Source organism: Arvicola amphibius, chromosome 10, assembly GCF_903992535.2.
Source record: "Arvicola amphibius chromosome 10, mArvAmp1.2, whole genome shotgun sequence".
Taxonomy (NCBI): domain Eukaryota; kingdom Metazoa; phylum Chordata; class Mammalia; order Rodentia; family Cricetidae; genus Arvicola; species Arvicola amphibius.
Window position 1 is genome coordinate 61636143 of NC_052056.1, and position 22406 is coordinate 61658548.

The window sequence follows — 22406 nt, forward strand, 5'->3', positions numbered from 1 at the left end:
ACCTCAAAGGCTGTGGAAATTACAAACATGTGCCATCAACTCTAACAAGGCCCTAGTTTTTCAATATCTAACAGTTGGAATTTCAAAATCCAACACTTGGAATTCAAAGACATACTTTATATTGAAAGAAAAAACTATGAATATTAATTTGTCAGTGAACACTAATACTCTGTAATTAAAAAACCACCAGTTAGACAAATCTATAATAAGAAAAATGATGGAAGAATAATTCAAGATTATGTCCATTATTCTTTCCTACTTTTTGTTTTTAAGTTTTACTACATAACCCAGGCTGGCCTCTAATTTGAGATTTTCCTGTCTCAATGTTCCAAGTGCTGGGATTAACCATTGGTGGTTCAGTGGTAGGAGTCTCACCTGCCATGTGCTGGGGTTATAGAAATGTGCCACCACACCCAGCTGCTCTTTCCTACTGGACATAGGTCACTGCTCATATGCAGAATTTCAATAACCTAAAGGAACAATGTATCTGTAGAAGGAAGTTGAGTAAATACTTTAATCAAAAAGAAACAAGCCAGTTGGTTTTGGTGACCCACGTCTATAGTACTAACTACTTTGAAGGCTGAAGTAGGCAGTCTTGTGAGTTCAAGAGTCCAGCCAGGGAACAACAAAGGAGGACTCCATTTCAGGGAGGGTAAGGAGGTGGAAGGGTGAGTAAGGAAGAGCCCCTTAAGAACTTTTAAAAGGGTTAACAATAACAATTTTTTTTGAAATGTGTAACTGGAGACTTCTCTTATGTTTCCTGGCCATCCAGACTCAAATAATCACACAGAAACTATATTAATTACAATACTGTTTGGCCAACAACTCAGGCATATTTCTTGCTAGCTCTTATATCTTAAATTAACCCATTTCTATTATTTTGTATTATACCATAAGGCTCATGGTTTGTTACCTCTTACTTCTTGGACAGCTACATGGCTTCTCCCTGATTCTGCCTACTCACTCTATATCTCTTCCAGCCTGGCTATATTCTACCCTGCTATAGGCCAAAGCAACTTCATTCATTAACCAATAAAAGCAACACATAGAGAAAGACATTCCACGTCAGAAATAGGGTTATCATGTAACCCAAGCCAGCCTTGAACTTGTTATGTAGCCATCACTGCCCTAGAACTTTTTATATTCCTGTCCCCACCTCCTAAGTGTTAGGATTATATGTGAACACTATCATGCCAAGCTTTAAAAAACATCTTTTATACAAGTAAATGTTTTTTTTTAATTGGTATACTGTACATCACATGGTATGTGTAAAATTGCCTCAGTCTAAGACAATTTACTACTAAACTGCAATCCAATAAATCAAATATATTAATAGTCCTGAGGATGGAGAGATGACTCAGTAGTTAAGGGGGCTTGGTGCTTGCTCAATCATGAGTTTTGATCCTATCATTCACAAAAACCTGTAACACTAGTTCTAAGAAATCACACACTCTCTACTGGCCTCCATGGGCACTCACACACACATGGGTATGAACACGAACATCTTTTTTTAAAAAATACCTATAAAGTAAGACTCAATTACTGAAGATGTTTGGCAATGTTAACTACACTGAGTGGGAAAACAGATGGTGATTTGGAAGGGAAATGCTAGTTAAGGAATTAGGAGCTACTATTAAATGCTCATCAGTTAGCACATAATTTAAGCAAATCATGATACAACTAAATAGCAAAAGATACTCATTTATGAGAAATATTTGTTACTTAAAAGGCTAAATCAAGGGGGCTGGAGAGATGGCTCTCAGTTAAGAACTGACTGCCCTTCCAGAGGACCCAGGTTCAACTTCCAGCACCCACATGGCAGCTTGCAACTGTCTCTGACTCCGGTTCCAGAGGCAACTTCACACAGACATCCAAGTAAAACAACAATGCACAGAAAATAAAAATAAAGTTTAAAAAAAAAAAGGCTGGGGGGCTGGAGAGATGGCTCAGAGGTTAAGAGCATTGCCTGCTCTTCCAAAGGTCCTGAGTTCAATTCCCAGCAACCACATGGTGGCTCACAAACATCTGTAATGGGGTCTGGTGCCCTCTTCTGGCCTGCAGGCATACATACAGACAGAATATTGTATACATAATTAATAAATATTTAAAAAAAATAAATAAAAAATAAAAAAAAAGGCTGAATCAAAAGAATCTCTGGAGCTAAGGAGTTTGAGACTAGGTTAGACAAAGCAATGAAACGCTACCTCAAAAAGGTAAAAATAAATGCTATATGGCTAGGATTTAACTTGATGGCAGAGTACTTGCCCAGCAATGATGAGGCCCTGGGTTTCATTCATCTTTCAACACAGGCACATGCACATGCACACAATGCTGTCAAAGGTATTAAAACAAAAATAAAAGCCAAACTGCCAGTCATAGTGGTGCACACCTTTAATCCCAGCACCCAGAAGAGATGCAGATAGATCTCTGAGTTTGAGGTCAGCCTGGTCTACATAGTGAGTTCCAGGTCAGTCAGAAAAAGACCTGGTCTCAAAACAAAAACTACTATTTCAGATACAGTTAGACACACACACACACACACACACACTCCCACAGATCAACTGCAAATATCTACTATTAATGTTTCTATCAACTAATTTTTTAAATATTATTTGTTTGTTTGTTTGTTTACTGGAGCAGGCTAGCCTGGAATGTGCTATGCAGGCAAGAATAATCTAAGAATTCAGAGATCCACTTGTCTGCCTCCAGTGAGCTGTAATAAAGGTGCATAACATATCATCTGGCTCAATATTGATTTCTATTAAAACTCTGAGCCATGTTAAGGAATGGGATCACACTTAAGACAAATGTCAACAGAAAACAAAAAACAAACAAGCAAAAACTTTGTAAGCTATTAATATGATCTCTAAAGTTCATAACGTATGTAAAAACAATATTCCATTAATCTGAAACTAACTCAACAAAGGAGCAATTATACTTGTATATGACCTGGTTCTTAAATTATACCTGATTTCATAAAAATAAAAGCCTGGCCCTTTGCCTGTAGTACTTAAAATGACTCCTTTGTTTCTCATCTTATAAATTATGAGAATTACAAAAGACTAAGAGTATTAAAGTCTTACTTAGGGACTTTTAAATTAAGAGTTTTTCTGGTTTGGTTCTGTTTTTCGAGACAGGGACTATGTAGACCATGCCAGCCTCTGCCTCCTGAGTGATGGAACTAAAGGCACGGGCTACTAAGCCTTGCCCCTTTTAACGTTTTTTTGTTTTATTTTGTTTTGTTTTTGGTTGTTGTTGTTAAAGCTAATACTTAGTCAGGAATTGTAGGCACACCTGGAATCCTAATACACAGGAAGATATGAATTCAAGGCCAACCTAGGCTACATAGCAATGGTATCTCAAAACAAACAAAAAACTCAATGGCCATCTGAGAGCAGAGACATGTGCCTATAGTACTCCCAACGAGGTTCGGGCCTAATACTTTCCAAAGACTGATGAAATTTTGCTCAAAAGTTAGGTATTTATTGCAAACTCTTACTAATCAAATATAAAGGGCTAGAAAAAAAATCAAATATATACAGTTCTATATACAGTGGGGATGTCATTAGTGATTAGGCAGGTAACTAAAGAATAAAGGACTGAACCGGGCAGTGATGGCACACACCTTTAATCACAGCACTTAGGAGGCAGAGGCAAGCAGGAAGACTTCTGTGAATTCGAAGCCAGACTGGTTCCAGGACAACCAAGGATACACACACACACACACACACACACACACACACACACACACACACAAAGTCTCAAACAAACAAACAAACAAGCAAAAAAAAAGAATGAAGGATTAGAATTTTTTAAAATAATGTGTTTACTTTTATTTTATGTGCATTGGTGTTTTGTCTGCATGCATGTTTGTGTTAGTGTCAGATCCCCTTGAACTGAAATTACAGTTTTGAGCTACCATGTGGATGCTGGGAATTGAACCCAGGTCCTTTGGAAGAAAAAGCTTTTTAACTGCGGCGAAGCTTAGGAAAAAACAGGCATGCTCTAGTTTCCTGAGAGAGAAAATAATAATAATACCAAACTATAACGTTCTTTAAAAAGAACAAAAAACAAAACGACTTCAAACCTGCTACATAGCTGAAGATTGCTCCTTTCTCCACCTTCTCAGTGCTAGGACTACAAGCATGTGTCACCAAGTCTGGTTTATCCAGTATTGAGGGTTAAACCCACAACTTCGTGGATGTTAGGCAAACACTTTATCAACTGAGCAAAATCCTAAGCCAACAAAATTCTTTTTGTTGTATAGCTGGTGGCTGTGGAGTACATAAACCCCAATCTCAGGCCAATTATAATCAAGCAGTTGTACCCTGTACTCTGTCACCTACCCGCCTGCCCACCTTTAACCCACATTAATTAATTAACCCATTTTTAGTTTGAAGACTAAAAATGAGAGAGGATTAAAGAGACAAGATGAAAATAAATAAATGAAGAGACAAGATGGTATGCTCTAGAGAATTTAAGGTATAGTAAACACAAAAATTTCCACATATTTTTCAGAGGCTTTCAACCTTAAATGTTTTTCAAAACTTGACTTAATTTTGATAAAAATGCAACCAGTTAATTTAGGCAAAGAGTAACTGTTACAATAAATAATAAATTCATACTCTGTGTGTGGTCTGACTGCAGAAACACTTGCTGAACTGGTACTGGGCTCCTCAGCAATTCCTCCACCATCCAAAAACATAGTGACTGCCATCTCCAGGTTGTTGTTACAAGCTTCAAGCATATGTTTTCCTACACTTTCACTTGCACCTGATAAAGCAAGTAAACAGAAAAAAAAAAGTTAAAAATGACATCTTACATTCCAGCTCATGTTAAAACATAGAATCCCCAAAAAGATTAACAGTCTTCCCCCGCTCCCCCCCACTTTAAAATGACTTGTACAAAAACACATTCATTCACTTCTGTCCAGTTGGCTGGAATAAATACCAGAGCTAGAAAACAACATAACAATAACACAGCAGTAAGACAAGAGTACAAATGAGAACAACAACAACAACAAAAAAATGGCAGTTCTTTTCTTTTTCGAGTATGTTTGTAGTTTTCTGTTTAAGACAGGTCTCATACTATAGCTCAACTCAGAAATCCTCTGCCTCAGCCTCAAATACTAATCTTACAATTAAGATTAGTAATCTACTACGCTTGGCTGGCTATTTGTCATTTGTTTGTATATTATGTGGGTGCATATGCATGTATGTGCATGTGGGTGTACCATGGCACTTGCACGGAGGTCAAAGGACAATATCTAGTACTGTTCCTTGCTTCTGTCTTGTCAGAGAAAGAGTCTCTTACCTGCCACTACATACGGAGGCTAGTGACATAACAAGCTTTCAGGAGATTCTCTAGCCTCTCATCTCAATATAGAAACACTGGGGTTACAGATGTGTGCTACAGTAACTGGTTTTTCATAGAGTTTGGGGATCTGAATTCAAATCCTTATGCTTGCATATGCTCAGCTCTATGTGCAATTTCTTTAAATGGCTGAATTTACTAATGTAGTGGTACATACAAACACTGGGGACTCAGAGAAAGGTGGATTTCTGTGAGTTTAAGACCAACCTGGGACTATACTGCAAAACCCTGTTTCAAAAATCAAAACCAAAACCAAAATCAAGATATTATTTGTTAGTAATAAAATGGAATAAAGAAAAATTAAAGACTACATTCTAGAAAGTTAGAAATATTGTTAGAAAGAATGCAACTCAACTAACATTTTCTCATCTACTCAAAAATTTTTTGAGGATGGGCTAGGCTATGGCTCAAACTCAGAACACTTTTAACTTTTTTTTTTTTTTGAGACAGGGTTTCTCTGTTGCTTTGGAGCCTGTCCTGGAACTCACTCTGTGGACAAGGTCGACCTTGAACTCACAGATCTCCATTTCCCTCTGCCTCCCAAATGCTGGGATTAAAGAATTAAAGGCAAGTGTCACCAAGGCCTGGCTCCAGAACACATTTTTAATGTCAAACCAAGAGAAGCAAACAGAGGCCATTTTTGTCAAGATATAAATATCTGGTAAGAAACGTCAACCTTTGCTATTTAAAACTGGTCCAAACAATCATTTGTAAATAAAGCCAGTACAATCTGTTGAGTAAAATGTAAATTGGTAAAGTCCTCTTCCAAAGGTCCTGAGTACAATTCCCAGCAACCACATGGTGGCTCACAACCATTTGTAATGGGGTCTGGTGCCCTCTTCTGGCCTGCAGGCATACACACAGACAGAATATTGTATACATAATAAATAAATATTTTAAAAAAATAATTTACATGTACTAGAAATTCCTTTTTTACTCAGTTGTACAGACTTCTTGAATCAAATCAACATGAAATATTACATGCAACACATGTCCAGAAATATGTTCAGAGTAGATTCAGTTAATGAAGCAAATTTTGAAACATAAAGCATTCTATACTAGTACAATGTAAACCATATAATATGTATTTGATTTAAATATTATGTGGCCACTGCAAATCACCTTGAGCTTTCTATTTGAGATGAGTTTTCTTTATCTGAATTATATCCCTTGGACTCTTGTTTTATTGGTAGCAAATGCACTAAGACTTTAGTCTCAAAATGTCTATTCTGAAAGCATTTTACTGAGTATGCCATTTCAGGCTGACAGATGTTTTGTCTCAGTACACAAGGCAGAATTCCAATGTCCTCTGCTTTCTGTTGCTATAGCTGGGAAATCAGTTGTCAGCTTAATGAAAATTATTTTTAGAGCAGTCTGTTGGTTCTAGACCTTTTAAGGTTTCTGTCACTGGTCTGCAGTTTCCACTGTGACTTGTCAAAACTAATCTTATTTATTTTGGGGGATTAACTGGATTTCTTTTCTTTCTTTCTTTCTTTTTTTCTTTCTTTCTTTTCAAAATAGGGTTTCTGTGTGTTTGCCCTGCCTGTCCTAGAACTCCTTTGTATACCAGACTGGCCTCACACTCACAGAAATCTGCTTGCTTCTGCCTTCTGAGTGCTGAGATTAAAGGCATGTGTCACCACGACCCCGAATCATCTTTTTTTAAATGCTGCCTCTTTATATCTTCATGCTGCTTTCTCAGCAGTATCTTATTGTTTATTCCTTCTGAGATAGAGTTTGGCTCTGTAACCCAGACTGGCCTCCACCTTCCTCAGTCTCCTAGTCCTGGAATTACAGGTGCGTGGCAGCTCATTTTGACCTGGTGATATCTTTACTGCTATCTTCTAGTTCACTTTAGGTATATCAACTGATTTAACATCATTTAATCCTTTATAAATAGTTCTATTTTTTCCAAGTTCTTCATCTGATCATGTTTTAAGAAAGCCTCAATTCACATTCCTACTTCAACCTTTAATTTCAAGTATCTCTATTAATAAGAAACATAATACTACACTATAAACTTTCTGCAATTTCTAGGGATCACTATCTTATTTTTTCCTGGATCTCACTCATCATCCAATTTTTCTGTGTTATTTTTAAATTTTAATCTTTTCATTGTGTATATATTGTTGAAAGATATTTGTTTGCTCTGACACTCTGAGACTGCCAATAAAGTTAAACTTGAACCAAGAGACAAAGTTAGTGATTAGCTGAGCAGAATTAACCATAGAGGTTTTGGAAGACCCAAGATACAAATAGAGTAGATACAGGAAGTAGTAATGAGGGGCTTGGAAAGATTTGTGGGGTCCTTTTGAATCGGAGAAGGGGAGAGAAGTAGTTACAGGCCGAATCTCTAATCAATATCTGACTCCCAAATTTTATTTAAAAATAGAACAAAATAAGCAAACACTTCAATGTGTGTGTATGAGGAGATGGGTATGTGCACATGAATCCAGAGAGGGTGTCAGATTCCTTCAAGTTGGTAGTTGAGTCAATGCATGTGCTTAAATCCTCTGCAAGAACAGTTTGTGCTCTTAACTGCTGAGCCATCTCTGTAGCTTTGTAATTTTTATTCTTTTCATTACTTATTTGAATGTGTCTATCTGCTTAAGTGCACGTATGTATGTGCAGTCGCACACATCTAAAAGCACAGAGGCCATTGCCATTATGTAGTGTCTTCCAACTTCCTAAAGCTGGAGTCCACGGCATTTGCAGGGAGCCCCGCTTGTTATATGGTGGTGAGATTAAAACTCTGGTCCTTAAGACTGCATAGCAAGAGCTTTTAATCACTGAGCCATCTCTCTCCAACCCCAGCCTCTGTTCTTTTGAAACAGAGTCTCACATTGTAGCCCAGGCTGACTTCAAACTGTAGTCCCCTACTTTGACATTCCAAGTGCTGAGACTAGGGACCGGAAAGCTGGCTCAGTGGGTACACATATTTGCCATCGAGTACTGGAATTATGGCATCACCCCCTTGTCTAGGGCTCATCTTTGATTTGTTTACTATCATCTAGTATAGCATACCCTGGAACTTTTACCTGAAGACTGTTTGGAGCCTGGCATTGAAGGAATACCCTTCTAAAAGCTTGAGAGTTGATAGCTGAAGCTGGGCAGAGGTGGCACATGCCTTTAATCCCAGCACACGGGAAGCAGAGGGAAGAGGATCTCTATGAATTCGAGGTCAGCCTGGTCTACAGAGTAAGTTCCAAGACAGTCTCCAAAAGCTACAGAAAAACCCTGTCTTGAAAAACCAAAGAGCTGATAGTTGGCTAGAAAGTTCTCCAAGACCACATGGGTGATATAACTGCAACAGGCCTTGTTAGACATCCTTCTCTATACGTGAGACCCCTTGCCAAGACTGATAGCAAAATGTCAACTTTCTTTTTTTTTAAGATTTATTTATTTATTATGTATACAACATTCTGCCTCTATGTATGCCTGCGCGCCAGAGGAGGGCGCCAGATCTCACTACAGATGGTTGCGAGCCACCATGTGGTTGCTGGGAATTGAGCTCAGGACCTCCAGAAGAGCAGCCAGTGCTCTTAACCTCTGAGCCATCTCTCCAGCCCAAATGTCAGCTTTCTTGAACGAACAGAAGTTCTTTTGGAGTCCTTCAAACACTGGACTTTGTTTCTCGGGCTCCATTATGCTATAAAAATAAGTTTAAAAAATCAAGCAAACAAAAAACAATTTGAGCAGATTCCACAGGATGAAAGATTTTTAGGAAAGCTAGCTAAAACCTGTGCCAGACACTGGTAGTGCACACCTTTATAATACCAGCATTCGAAGGCAAAGGCAGGTGGATCTCTGTGAGCTAGAGGCCAGCCTGGTCTACAGAGCAAGTTCCAAGACAGCTAAGACTACACAAAGAAACTCTGTCTCAAAAAAACAAAAGCAACAAAAAGCCAGCTAACATCTGCATTCCCAATGTAATTTCATTTTTAGCTTTTTGACAACACAGTGAAGGATCATTAAAGGCTTTTTAAAAACTTTTATGCGTATGAATGTTTTGATTGCATATATGTATATGCACCATATGTGTGCCTTGTGCACAAAACGGTCAGAAGAAGGCTTTAACCATCCTCTAAAACTGGAGTAAGTCAACATGTAGATGGTGGGAACAAACCCAGGTATTCTGGAAGTACAGTTAAACGTTCTTAATTGATATGCCGTCGATCCAGTTTCCAATACCACACATTTTATTCAGCATTTTTTCCTGTGAAGAGGTATTCATAACATTCTACATTAGTCAAGTGATGAAAAATGGAAGTACTACCTCTACTTCTAATACTCTCATTCTCTACTATTACTACTACTATTACAACAACTAGTACTACAACTACTACTGCTATAATTACTACACCAATTACTACACCATATACCCCACCACCCACATTTTTGAAACAGTCTCTCATTATGTAGCCTTGGATAGCTTGAAATTCACTGTGTAGGTCAGGTTGACCACATATTCAGAGATCCCTGTCTTAGTCTCTGATATTAAAGGTGTGTACCACACTTGGCTTTTATGTGTGCACCCATACTGTGCGTGCGTGTCTCTCTCCCTCCCTCCCTCCCTCCCTCCCTCCCTCCCTCCCTCCCTCCCTCTCTCTCTCTCTCTCTCTCTCTGTGTGTGTTTTAAAAACAGAGTCTCACTATGTAGCCCTGATGCATTTAGAACCCATTATGTAAAACAGGCTAGCCTCAAACTCACAGAGAGCCTCCTGCCTCCTAAGTGCTATCATTAAAGGTGTGTACTATTCCTGGCCTTGCTCTATAACTTCGGTTACTACTACCTTAAAGGTTTTATTTAGTTCAAGTCCTTCATATTTTTTACTTAATTACTACAACAGGGCCCTAAAGGAGCATCTTTCTGCCGGGCGGTGGTGGCGCACACCTTTAATCCCAGCAATCAAGAGGGAGAGACAGGCAGATCTCTGTGAGTTTGAGGTCAGGTCTACAGAGCTAGTTCCAGGCCATCCAAGGTTGCAAAAAGAAACCCTGTCTTGAAAAACCAAAAAGGAAGAGGTAATTAATTTTTATTGAAGTTAATTTTAATTGAAAAACAAACCCTTTTATGAGGGAAGAGAAAACAAGATAAATATAAAATTATCTTTCATGTGGTATGACATAAAATACAATGGCCTTCGGTCCTATTTCCTAGCATACAATTTCAAAAATCCTAGGAATCCTCAAAATGTCATTTTAAGGAATGCAATTGGGGTTGACTGATGGCTAAAACCTCATGGCAGCTTTCAAGATGAAAGCTGATCACCTGAAACCAAGGCAGATTAAGTAAGGATAGAAATAGTAAAAGCTAATCACTCATACATATGCAATGAAATCTCCCTAAGAACCAGAAATGACAGACTTCAGGGAGCTTCTCAAGAACCAAATGTGATAGCCGGGTGGCACTAGGGAGGCAGAGGCAGGAGGATCTCTGTGAGTTCAAGGCCAGCCTGGTCTACAAGAGCTAGTTCCAGGACATGCTCCAAAGCTACAGAGAAACCTTGTCTTTTTTTGTAGAAGTTCCATGTCCTCCCATAACTTACTCTATACATCTATCCTTTGTAATATCCTTCATAATCTGGAAAACAAATATTTCTCCAAGATCAAGAATTACTCAGGAAAGCCTTGGAAACAGCAGGCTGGTAAATCTGAGAAGCTTTCTGAGACTCTTTCCCTCCAGCAACTATGAACACCATGGAGTAGCCAAGTACGAGTTTCACCAAGGAGAGCCACTCCTACTCAACTCTTTCTAAGCTGAGTCAAGTCCTACTACAGACGTGTCTCAAGAACACTACTCTTAGTCGTGCTTCTTTTTAAGACATTTAAACGAGAGTGAATGCAGATTTATTAATGAAAAGTGAGAAATAATACCTGAGAGTGGGGTTCCCAGGGGAAAACACATATGCTTTTTTGAACTTTGTATTATTTATGCCTAACTATTTTTTTTTTCACATTTTAAAACTTATCTTGTTTTGTGTGAGGTGTGTGCATGTCACAAACTTGCAGGAGTCAGTTCTCTCCAAGTGAGTCACAGAGATTGAACTCAGATCATCAGGCTTAGCGGCAAGTCATCTCACCAGTATCCTTGATATACTTTTTACACAGCAAAATAACTTGTGATTCTCTTCCATTTTCTTTTTGAAAAAACTCAGTCTCTCATGAGCTGCGTATATAAGACAGACGTTATCCAGAAGGCTAAAGAAGGATTAAGGCTAACCTGCACTACAGAATGCAATTCCACTTCAAAAAGAAAGAGAACAAAAAAGAGAAGAAAAAGAAAAGAGAAGTTCAAGTGACAATGACTACTGCATACAAATTTTTACTGCCATCTTCTCACCACTCTCCTCCTCCAGAACCCCGAAGACTAAATAAATATGAATAAAATGAGATAATATAAGCAAGGCATGGTGGTATAACCTATAATCCCAACACTTGGAAGGCAGATGTAGGATTATAAATTGAGGCAAACCTGAGCTAGACAGTAATAGCCTGTCTCAAAAAATAAACAAAAAAACAAAACGAGGAAGTTGTTAAGCCAATCCTCTTGCAAACTGTTAACACTTTGGACTGCCTATCCCCAAAAACTTTGGCCTGAAATTATTATAAAATATCCAACAATTTTCTTTACTCCCCCCCACGAGACAGGGTTTCTCTGTGTAACAATCCTGGCAGAACTTCCAGCAATTTCTAAGTGGCACTGGTGTGTCCGGATGTGTGTGCAGCAGCACTGTCAGCACTGATTACAAAATCAAAATACTGACCGACTCTGAAAAGCACTGAAGATGGTTTACATCCTATTGTATCAAATATTCATCCAAGAGTTCTACTGTGCAAATTTGTTATCGTTTTTATTAAATAGAAAAATTATACATATACCAAAGAATTATTGTACACCTTTAATCTCAGCAGTGAGTTCAAGACAAGCCTGGTCTTGTAAATTCTAGGTCAGTCAGGGTTACACAGTCTCAATAGTAATAATAAATAATTAAATTAAAATTCTTGTGCTGAGGACATAGGGGTACTTTCCTGGCAGGCACTAAGCCCTGAATTTGATACCTGGCACCACATAAAACTGGGCATGGTAACTGTGAGGGTTTGAATGAGAATAGCTCCTATTGGCTCAGATATTTGAATGTTTGATCTCCAATTGAATAAAAATGTTTGGGAAGAAGAATTAGGAGGTGTGTCACTGGGATGAGCTTTGAGGTTTCAAAAATCCCACAACATACCCAGTTAGCTGTTTCACAGTTGTTTCAAGATGCATGAGCTCAACTTAGCTTCTGCTCTAGCACCAAAGCTGTCTGCCTGCCTGCTTACCCCCCAAGTTCGGCACCCTAACAATCATGGACTAAACTAACCCTATAAAAATGCAAGTCCCAATAAATGTTTTCTTTTTTTATTTTTTAAAGTAAGTTGCTTTGGTCACTGTATCTCATCATAGCAATGGGAAAGTAACTAAGAGAGTGATACAAATCTCAGCACTGGAAGGTTGGATCAGGAGGATCAGAAATTCAAGGACATACTCTGTTATACGTAAGATTCAAAGTTAGCCTGGCTTTATATAATTTGTGTCTCACTGCATAAATTTGATTTATTAGCAATAATGTTTTATGTATACTACTTTACATACCTATGCACCTAGGGTCTGGTTAAAAAAAAAAAAAAAAAAAAAAAAAAACTGTCAAACTAAAAGGAGTCACCAGAAGCTAGAGATAGCTTGGTGGTTAAGAATATTTGCAGAGGGGCTGGAGAAATGGCTCAGTGGTTAAGAGCATTGCCTGCTCTTCCAAAGGTCCTGAGTTCAATTCCCAGCAACCACATGGTGGCTCACAACCATCTGTAATCAGGTCTGGTGCCCTGTTCTGGTCTTCAGGCAGAGAGAATATTGTATACATAATAAATAAATAAATATATTAAAAAAAAGAATATTTGCAGAGCCGGGCGGTGGTAGCGCACGCCTTTAATCCCAGCACTCGGGAGGCAGAGGCAGGCGGATCTCTGTGAGTTCGAGACCAGCCTGGTCTATAAGAGCTAGCTCCAGGACAGGCTCTAAAGCTGCAGAGAAACCCTGTCTCGAAAAAAACCAAAAAAAAAAAAAAAAAAAAAAAAAAAAAAAAAAAAAAAAGAATATTTGCAGAGGCCCTGCATCCCTGCATCCACACGACAGTTCTCAACCATCTGTGGAACTCCAGTTCCAGGAGGTCAGATGTCTTCTTCAGACCTCCAAAAGCACCAGGCACACATGTATATATAGCACATATACATGCATGCAAGCAGGCAAAACACTCATGCACATAAAATAAATCTAAGATAGAAAGTTTTTAAAGGAGATGGAATTTAACCAGTGTAAAAAACTTAAGCCCTGGCAACAAACCAAAAAGAAACCTACGGATATAGAGATACATTTAATCACAGCACTTGGGAGGCAAAGGTAGACAGGTGAAGTCTATGAATTCGAGGCCAGTCTGGTATACATGGCAAGTTCCAGGACAGCCAGGAATACACAGAGAAACCTTGTCTCAAAACAAACAAACAATAAAGAACAATAAAATAGTTACGGTCTATAAAAAAAAAAAAACCTGCATGCCTAGCCTCTATACTCAAATGAGAAAACATTCTGCTTATTCCTTTCTTCATGTAGGCAAAGGGATCCTGAAAACTCCTCAGATAAACTTAGTTCTAAATCCTAGACATGTCATCCACTGGTTGTATGATTAGGTAACTTACTAATTTCTCTAAGATTTAGTTCTCTGTTATAAGATGGAAATATTACCAATGTCATGAGCTAAGTGAATTAAGAAAATGCATATGCATAGCTGGAGAGATGGCTGGTTAAGAGCACTTGTTGCTCTTGTAGAGGACCTGGGTTCAGTTCCCCACACCTACGATGTGGCTCACAACCATCCCTAACTCTAGTCCCAAGGGCTCTAATGCTCTCTTCTGACCTCCACAGGTAGGTACCAAGTATGCATGTAGTGCAGAGTAGTACATTCAGGAGGTAAACACTAATACAAATAAAAGTAAAATAAATAGGGCTGGAGAGATGGCTTAGTGGTTAAGAGCACTGCCTGCTCTTCCAAAGGTCCTGAGTTCAATTCCCAGCAAATACATGGTGGCTTACAACCATCTATAATGAGGTCTGGTGCCTTCTTCTGGCCTGCAGGGATACACACAGACAGAATATTGTATCTATAGTAAATAAATATAAAAAAGTAAAATAAATAAATCTAAAATTAAAGAAAGGAAAATGCACATAAGGGCATGGGGTGTAGGTCAGTGGCAGAACACTGGCCTGGCATGTACGAAGTCCTACATTTGACCTCCAGCAAAGGACAGGAGGGCAAACAAAACCAAAGGTTTCTCCTACCCCATCTATCTCCTCAGCAGTGGCATTGCCATTAAGAGAATGAACCATTACAACTCCCTTTTCTAGTTGAGCTTCTGTGGACAAATGAGTTTCTATTAGTTGGGTAGAAAACACTTTGTAGACTGGTCTGTCTCCCCAGCTCAGCTCAGCTCTTAACCAGCAAACAGCTGGCTGTTACTAAATGTAACGTCCCACTAAAGCTATATGTAAATGACCAATAAATAACATACAATATACAATGTATATATTTATATATACCATTTAAGGAGAACCATTTTGTCACATAGTATACAGGCCAAATAAGGTCTCAGTTTTCTTTCTCTTGTCTGATACTATATGTGCTTCCCTTGTTATATACTCATTTAGAAAATAACAGGAAGCCTGGCATGCCTTTAATCCCAGCACTCGAGAAGCAGAGGCAGGCGGATTGCTGAGTTCAAGGCCAGCCTGGTCTACAGAGCTCATCCCAAGACAGCTAGGGCTACACAGAAAAACAGTCTTGAAAAAGCAAAAAGAAAGAAACAAAAATACAAGAATGCTGGGCATGGTAGCCATGCCTTTAAGGCAAGTGGATCTCTTTGAGTTCAAGGCCAGTCTGGTCTATGCAGGTCATTCCAGATCAACCAGTACTATGTAGTGAGGTCTCCAAAAAAAAAAAAAAAAAAAAAAAAAAAACCCAACAACCAAAACAAAACCATGACTGAAAAAGGCAGTGTGCATTGAGGTGGTTAAACTATTAAAAAGTGAGAAGGAGGTATGATGCACACTTTCTTTTTTTTTGTTTTGGTGTTTTTTGGTTTTTTTTTTTTTTTTTTTTTTTTTTGGTTTTTCGAGACAGGGTTTCCCTGTAGTCTCTAGAGCCTGTCCTGGAGCTAGCTCTTGTAGACCAGGCTGGCCTCGAACTCAGAGATCCACCTGCCTCTGCCTCCCGAGTGCTGGGATTAAAGGCGTGCGCCACCACCGCCCAGCTGTTTTTTGTTTCCTTTTTTTTTTTTTTTCTTTTTTTCGAGACAGGGTTTCTCTGCAGCTTTTTTAGAGCCTGTCCTGGAACTAGCTCTTGTAGACCAGGCTGGCCTCGAACTCACAGAGATCCGCCTGCCTCTGCCTCCCAAGTGCTGGGATTAAAGGCGTGCGCCACCACCGCCCGGCTGTTTTTTGTTTTTTGAGACAGGGTTTCTCTGTAGCTTTGGAGCCTGTCCTGGAACTAGCTCTAGTAGACTAAGTTGGCCTTGAACTCAGAGATCCAACTACCTCTGCCTCCCGAATGCTGGGATTAAAGGCGTGTACCACCACTGCCCGACCTGATGCACACTTGTAATACGGCCCTTGGGAGGCTGAGGAGGGAAGACTGCAGCATGGGCTAGACAGTAAAACCCCATTTCAAATCAAGAGTAGAGAAGGAAGAGGAGGAGAAAGAAAGCACTTAAAAAAAACATCATAGCCATCCCTTCTAGTACATCAGTCCTTTGTTAGTATGTCCTTTTAGAAACAGAAGACCTCTGAAAGATAATTAAGGGTCCCAGTTGCTGGGGGAACACTAGGATCACAGGTAAGAGCCACCATACCCAACAAACATCTGGAAATACTCCAAGTTTTTAGTTAACAGAAGTCTGGTGTAGGAGGGTCTTTTTTCTATGTGTTGCTTTCATTCGTTAAATAAAGAGACTGCCTTGGCCTTTTGACAGGACAGCAGCTTAGATAGGTGGAGTAGACAGAACAGAATGCTGGGAGAAAAGAGGCAGAGTCAAAGAGAGCAGCCCATCATGAAGCTGCCAGGTCAGACATGCTGAATTTTTTCCGGTAAACCACAGACACATGGTGACATACAGATTATTAGAAATGGGCTGAATCAAGATATGAGAGTTAGCCAGTAAGAGGCTAGAGCTAATAGGCAGCAATTTAATTAATACAGATCTCCATGTGGTTAATTTCGGGCATAAGCTAGCCTGGCGCTGGGAACGCAGCCCCCTTCTCACATACAACAGAAGTCCATTTTTGATGTAGTCATAAGTAAGAGGTAGTATACTATCATCCATTGGAGAGAAGCTGGGCTGTTATGATAGACTGAAAAAAATGCCCCCAAAGCCTACACACACCTCCATTTCAGTCTTTTAGCCTCAAGAATTATAAAAATAAAGCCAAGCAAAAGAATATCATAAATGGTATACAACTTATCAGTAATAGAAATGAACCACTGAGGGCTGGAGAGATGGCTCAGTGGTTAAGAGCATTGCCTGCTCTTCCAAAGGTCCTGAGTTCAATTCCCAGCAACCACATGGTGGCTCACAACCATCTGCAATGAGATCTGGTGCCCTCTTCTGGCCTGCAAGTATACATGTAAGCAGAACACTGTATATGTAATAAATAAATAAATATTAAAAAAAAAAAAAGAAATGAACCACTGAGATGGGCAAGTGGTGGCACCTGCTTTTAATCCCAGCTCTCAAGAGGCAGAAGCAGGTAGATCTCTGTGAGTTTGAGGTTAGCATGGTCTACATAATGAGTTCCAGGACAGTCAAGGCTACAAAGAGGAAACCGTCTAGAAAATAAAAAACAAACAAAAAAAGAACTATAAAAATAAAGGTATGTCTCGAACTCACAGAGATCCGCCACCAGCCTGGTCTACAAGAGCTAGTTCCAGGACAGGCTCCAAAGCCACAGAGAAACCCTGTCTCGAAAAACCAAAAAAAAATAAATAAATAAAATAAAATAAATAAAGGTATGTTTAACCAATTTAAACTACTGAAATATTTGTTGTAGTAGTTTGTTACCCAAAGGAAAGCAGTTAGTTAAGTCTTTTGTAATAGATTCAACAGTTCAGCACCGCTAGAAATTCATATGTCAAATTCCAATAGAAGGCTCCTCCTGAAATAAGAAAGTAGGAAGGAGGAAGGATTAACTGGAAGGGGATGGGAAGAATGGAGGGAATGATGAGGAGTATGTGATATAAGGGCAGTGAAACAAACTTAGTGAAGTCTTCAGTTTCAAGACCTAGTAATAACTTTTGGTGGATCAGCTGTAAAAATTCACTCTAATTATTTACAAGAAAAAAATCATGCTTTCCAATAAGACTAATAAAATAAACTTGAAGATCTAAAACATCTATAAACTTATTGAGATCCTAGTATTATAAATAGCAGCAGAATAGCTTAATCTCGGGCTGGAGAGATGGCTCAGAGGTTAAGAGCACTGACTGCTCTTCCAGAGGTCCTGAGTTCAATTCCCAGCAACCACATGGTGGCTCACAACCATCTGTAATGAGATCTGGTGCCCTCTTCTGGCATACAAACATACATGGAAAGAATGTTGTATACATAATAAATAAATCTTAAAAAAAAATAGCTTAATCTCACTCAGGAGTCTATAATCTAGGGTACAAATTATATCCTACAGCTTGTCACCACATATACCTTTTTCTTATTTATCCCCTTATCCTTCCAATGTTTAAGGTTGCTAATAACAAAACAGGGCATGACTTAACCTCACGGGGTGGGGGGTGTTAAGTTTTTGAGAAGTAATTTCCTTGATGCTTGCTGTCTCTTAGTTTTCACCTTTTCTCCATCTATGAGGAAGCAGCTCCAAATCTATCATGTAGTCTAGTTCATGTCTCTACCACAGCTGGTAGAATCAAGGATTATTCCAAATGAATAGTCCTTATGACAATTAGCTGTTACTTTTAGTGCTAATACAAGGACTTAACTACCATTGAGGAACCAAAGTGTAACAATCAACATTGAAAAAAACTATGGGACATGGATGCTCACATCTATAATCCCAGCTTTCAGGAGGCAAAGGAAAGAAGACAGAGAATTTGAGGTGAGCCTGGGATATAACAGTGAAACCTTGTCTTAAAAACAAAAACAAGCCGGGCGGTGGTGGCGCACGCCTTTAATCCCAGCACTCGGGAGGCAGAGGCAGGCGGATCTCTGTGAGTTCGAGACCAGCCTGGTCTACAAGAGCTAGCTGCAGGACAGGCTCTAAAGCTGCAGAGAAACCCTGTCTCGAAAAACCCAAAAAAAAAAAAAAAAAAACAAAAACAAAAACAAAAACAAAACCCAGGCGCTTTAGTCCTAGCTCCCAGCACTCGGGAGATAGAAGGCAGGTAGATCTCTGTGAGTTCAAGGCCAGCCTGGTCTACAGAGTGAGTTCCAGGACAGACAGGGCTGAACGGAGAAACCATCACCAGCCTAGAGAGGTTATTTTTTTTTGGTTCCAAGTTCACCCCACCAAAAGTTAAAAAAAAAAAAAAGACAATCAGTGAAAATGAAAGTGGGTGATGGCTGTGAGAAACTGGCATTTTTTTTTTTTTCCTTTTTGGTTTTTCGAGACAGGAATTCACTGTGTAGCTCTGGCCATGGAACGACCTCTAGTAGACCAGGTTGGCTTGAATTCGCGGACAGAAGTCAGCTAGCCTAGTGCTGGGATTAAAGGCGTAAGCCACCACCCGGCTCTGAGAAACTGAATCTTAATAATTTAAACCTTAACCTCACCAGTGTTCAATCCTGGAGCATTTCAACTTCGGTACAAAGCTTTTGTTGTTTTGTTTTAAGACAAGGTCTCATTATGTAGTCCAGGCTAACCAGACTCCCAAATTCTGGATTATAGATAACATCACGATACTGGTTAAAACATTTTTTTAAGTGTATATACCAGCTCTTTCTGCCATCTTATGCCTGTGGAGGTCTGCTGGGAACATGATTTCTAAAAGGAAAATATATCTAGAAGGCTGTGGTCCAAGGCCATTTTGTTGGCTCTAAGTCTTGGGAACCAAAGACGGAACATAGCTCTTCTTAAAATTGAAGGTGTTTATGCCCGAGATGAAACTGACTGCTACTTGAGCAAGAGATGCACTTATGTAAATAAAGCAAAAACAAAATACAGAGAATTCTGGAGGCAAACCAAACAAAACCAGAGTAACCTGGGGAAAGGTAAGTCAGGCCTGTGAACCAGTGGCATGATTCTCACCAAACTCTGAAGCAACCTTCTTGCAAAGGCCACTGGACAAATAATCTGTGTAATGCTGTATCCCTCTCAGTTTTGAACTAATAAAAGGTAAATAAATAAAAGTGGATTTTTGCTATTGTTAAAAAAAGTATGCACTAAACTCCACTTAGTAAGTATAGGGAAAAGAAACAAAAGAAAAAGTTAATCCTTCACTGCACCAAGGAGCAGAACTCCAGTGAATAGAAGGTAACTCCATGGGAACTTAAAGAATAAGATCCCAACCTCTCTTCCCTGTTCTGCAATTACCCTGACCAGAGATACCCAGTGTACAAATAATGGCTAAGAGAGCTTTTGCTGTCTGACAAAGCATTGTCTTCTGAATCCAACAAAAGTTGGGGCATGAGAGGTATGTAAAAGTATCTATAACAACAATACTAGGGAAATGCAAATTAAACCCACAACTGTATTACTCTTATTACACACTTACAGGAAAGGCTTTAAACAAAGTCTCAAATAACAGTGCTGACAAGAATGCAGAGAACTGGAACTCTCCTGAACTGCTTAGGGGAACGCAAAATGGCATGGTAGCTTTTGGGAAACAATTTGGCAGCATCTTATATTTATTCATGTATTATATGATCTAGTAAGTAACCTGTAGGAATTTGTGTAAGGTGTGATAGCTAATCTTCATTGCTAATTTGACTAGATTCGGAATCGCCTAGGAGACACATCTCTAGGTATTTTTGATGGCATCTCCGGAGAAGTTAACTGAGGAGGAAAACATAGCCTAAATGTAGGTAGTACCATCCCAGGGCTGGGGTCATGGACTAAATAAATTAGAAAAGCAAGTACTGAGGATTCATCTCTAACTTGTACTCGTCCCAACAGACTTATGAGCCAAAACAGACCTTCCTTCTTTAAGTGGCTATTGTCAGGTACTCTAGCACAAGGAGGAAAGAAATAAACAAGACCAATGAAAATATGCATTGTGCTTCTGTACTGCTTTTAGAAGCTTTATTTGTAATTTTTCTCAAGGGATCAAGTATATCCCCTTTTTTATTTTAAAGATTTATTTACTTATTATGTATACACTGTTCTGCCTGCATGTATCCCTGCAGGCCAGAAGATACCAGATCTTATTACAAGTGGTTGTGAGCTACCATGTGGTTGCTGGGAATTGAACTCAGGACCTCTGGAAGAGCAGTCAGTGCTCTTAACCACTGATATTACAAAATGTGAATGAATTTCAAATGTAATACACTAAGAAGCCATACTCTAAAGACTTCAATAACAATTCCATTTATGACATGATAATACAAAAAATTTTAACAAATTAGGCTACAAGTATAGAAGCAACTACAAGGGAGCAAAAGGAACTATTCTGCAATTTTCATTTCTCCTTAAGAATCTTATTTTTGGCCGGACGGTGGTGGTGCACGCCTTTAATTCCAGCACTCGGGAGGCAGAGGCAGGCGGATCTCTGTGATTTCGAGACCAGCCTGGTCTACGAGAGCTAGCTCCAGGACAGGCTCTAAAGCTGCAGAGAAACCCTGTCTCGAAAAAAACCAAAAAAAAAAAAAGAATCTTATTTTTGGGGACTGAAGAGATGGCTTAGTGGTTACAATCCCTGGTTGCTCTTCCCAAAGACCTAGGTTCGAATCCCAGCACTCACACGGTGTTCACAACCATTTGCAGCTCCAGTTCCAAGAGATCCATCCAATATGCATCTCTGATCTCTATGGACACGCATACACGCACACAAATAAGTTTTTTTTAAAAAACAGATATTTAATAAAAAAGAATCTCACTTTATTGTGTAGGCTGGTTTTGAACTCTCGGCCTCAACCAATCCTCCTACTTTGAGGCTTGACAGTAGTTAGGACACTACTAGTAGGTGAGTGCATAACACCATACCCAGTTTGTCCTGCATCTTGATGGATCAGTTACAAAATTTATACATTTACGAAAACGTACAGAATACCCAGCAAGATGGCTCAGTGAATAAAAACACTTGCCACCAACCTTGATCATCTGAGTTTGATCCAAGGACGCGTATGGTGGAAGGAGACCTGACTTCCTCTGTCCTCTGACTTCCACATGCTTGGTTTGTACACACACACACACACACACACACACACACACACACTCACTCACTCTTAAACAAAAACTTAACACGAACTAGCTGGATATAGTAGTGCAGGCTTATACTCTAGCTATTCAGGAGGCTAAGGCAGGAAGATTAAGTTTGAAACCATCCTCAACTACATAGAAAGTTCAAGGCCAGTCTGGGCAAATTAGTGAAACCCTGTCTCAAAACTGATCTAGAGCCGGGCGGTGGTGGTGCACGCCTTTAATCCCAGCACTCTGGAGGCAGAGGCAGGTGGATCTCTGTGAGTTCGAGGCCAGCCTGGTCTACAGAGAAACCCTGTCTCGAAAAATCAAAAAAAAAAAAAAAAAAAACCAAAAACAAAAATAACTGATCTAGACATATATAACCCAAGTCAGTTCACTTCTCTGAGTAGTTTTTTTTTATGTGATGTAGAAATGCCTGTCTGTCTTCCCATCCCTGAGATAACAAGCATGCCCACTTTTTTCACCTATGTCCTAGATTATAAGGATGAAACTCAGTTCCTCATGGGTTTTCACAAATGAGCTATCTCCCAACCTCTGTTTGTTTGTTCTATTTGAGCCAAAGTCTCACTACATAATCCTGGAT

General features: G+C 39.3%; 1 protein-coding gene across 1 annotated transcript in view; it reads right to left on the reverse strand.

Annotated features, from left to right (window-relative positions):
- Ubxn7 (UBX domain protein 7) overlaps positions 1-22406 on the reverse strand; it is a 61697-nt gene that overhangs the window by 35430 nt on the left and 3861 nt on the right. Inside the window, exon 2 of the mRNA XM_038345541.1 lies at positions 4626-4773. Within this exon, the coding sequence (XP_038201469.1) occupies positions 4626-4773 (148 nt within the window). The remainder of the gene's footprint in view (positions 1-4625; positions 4774-22406) is intronic.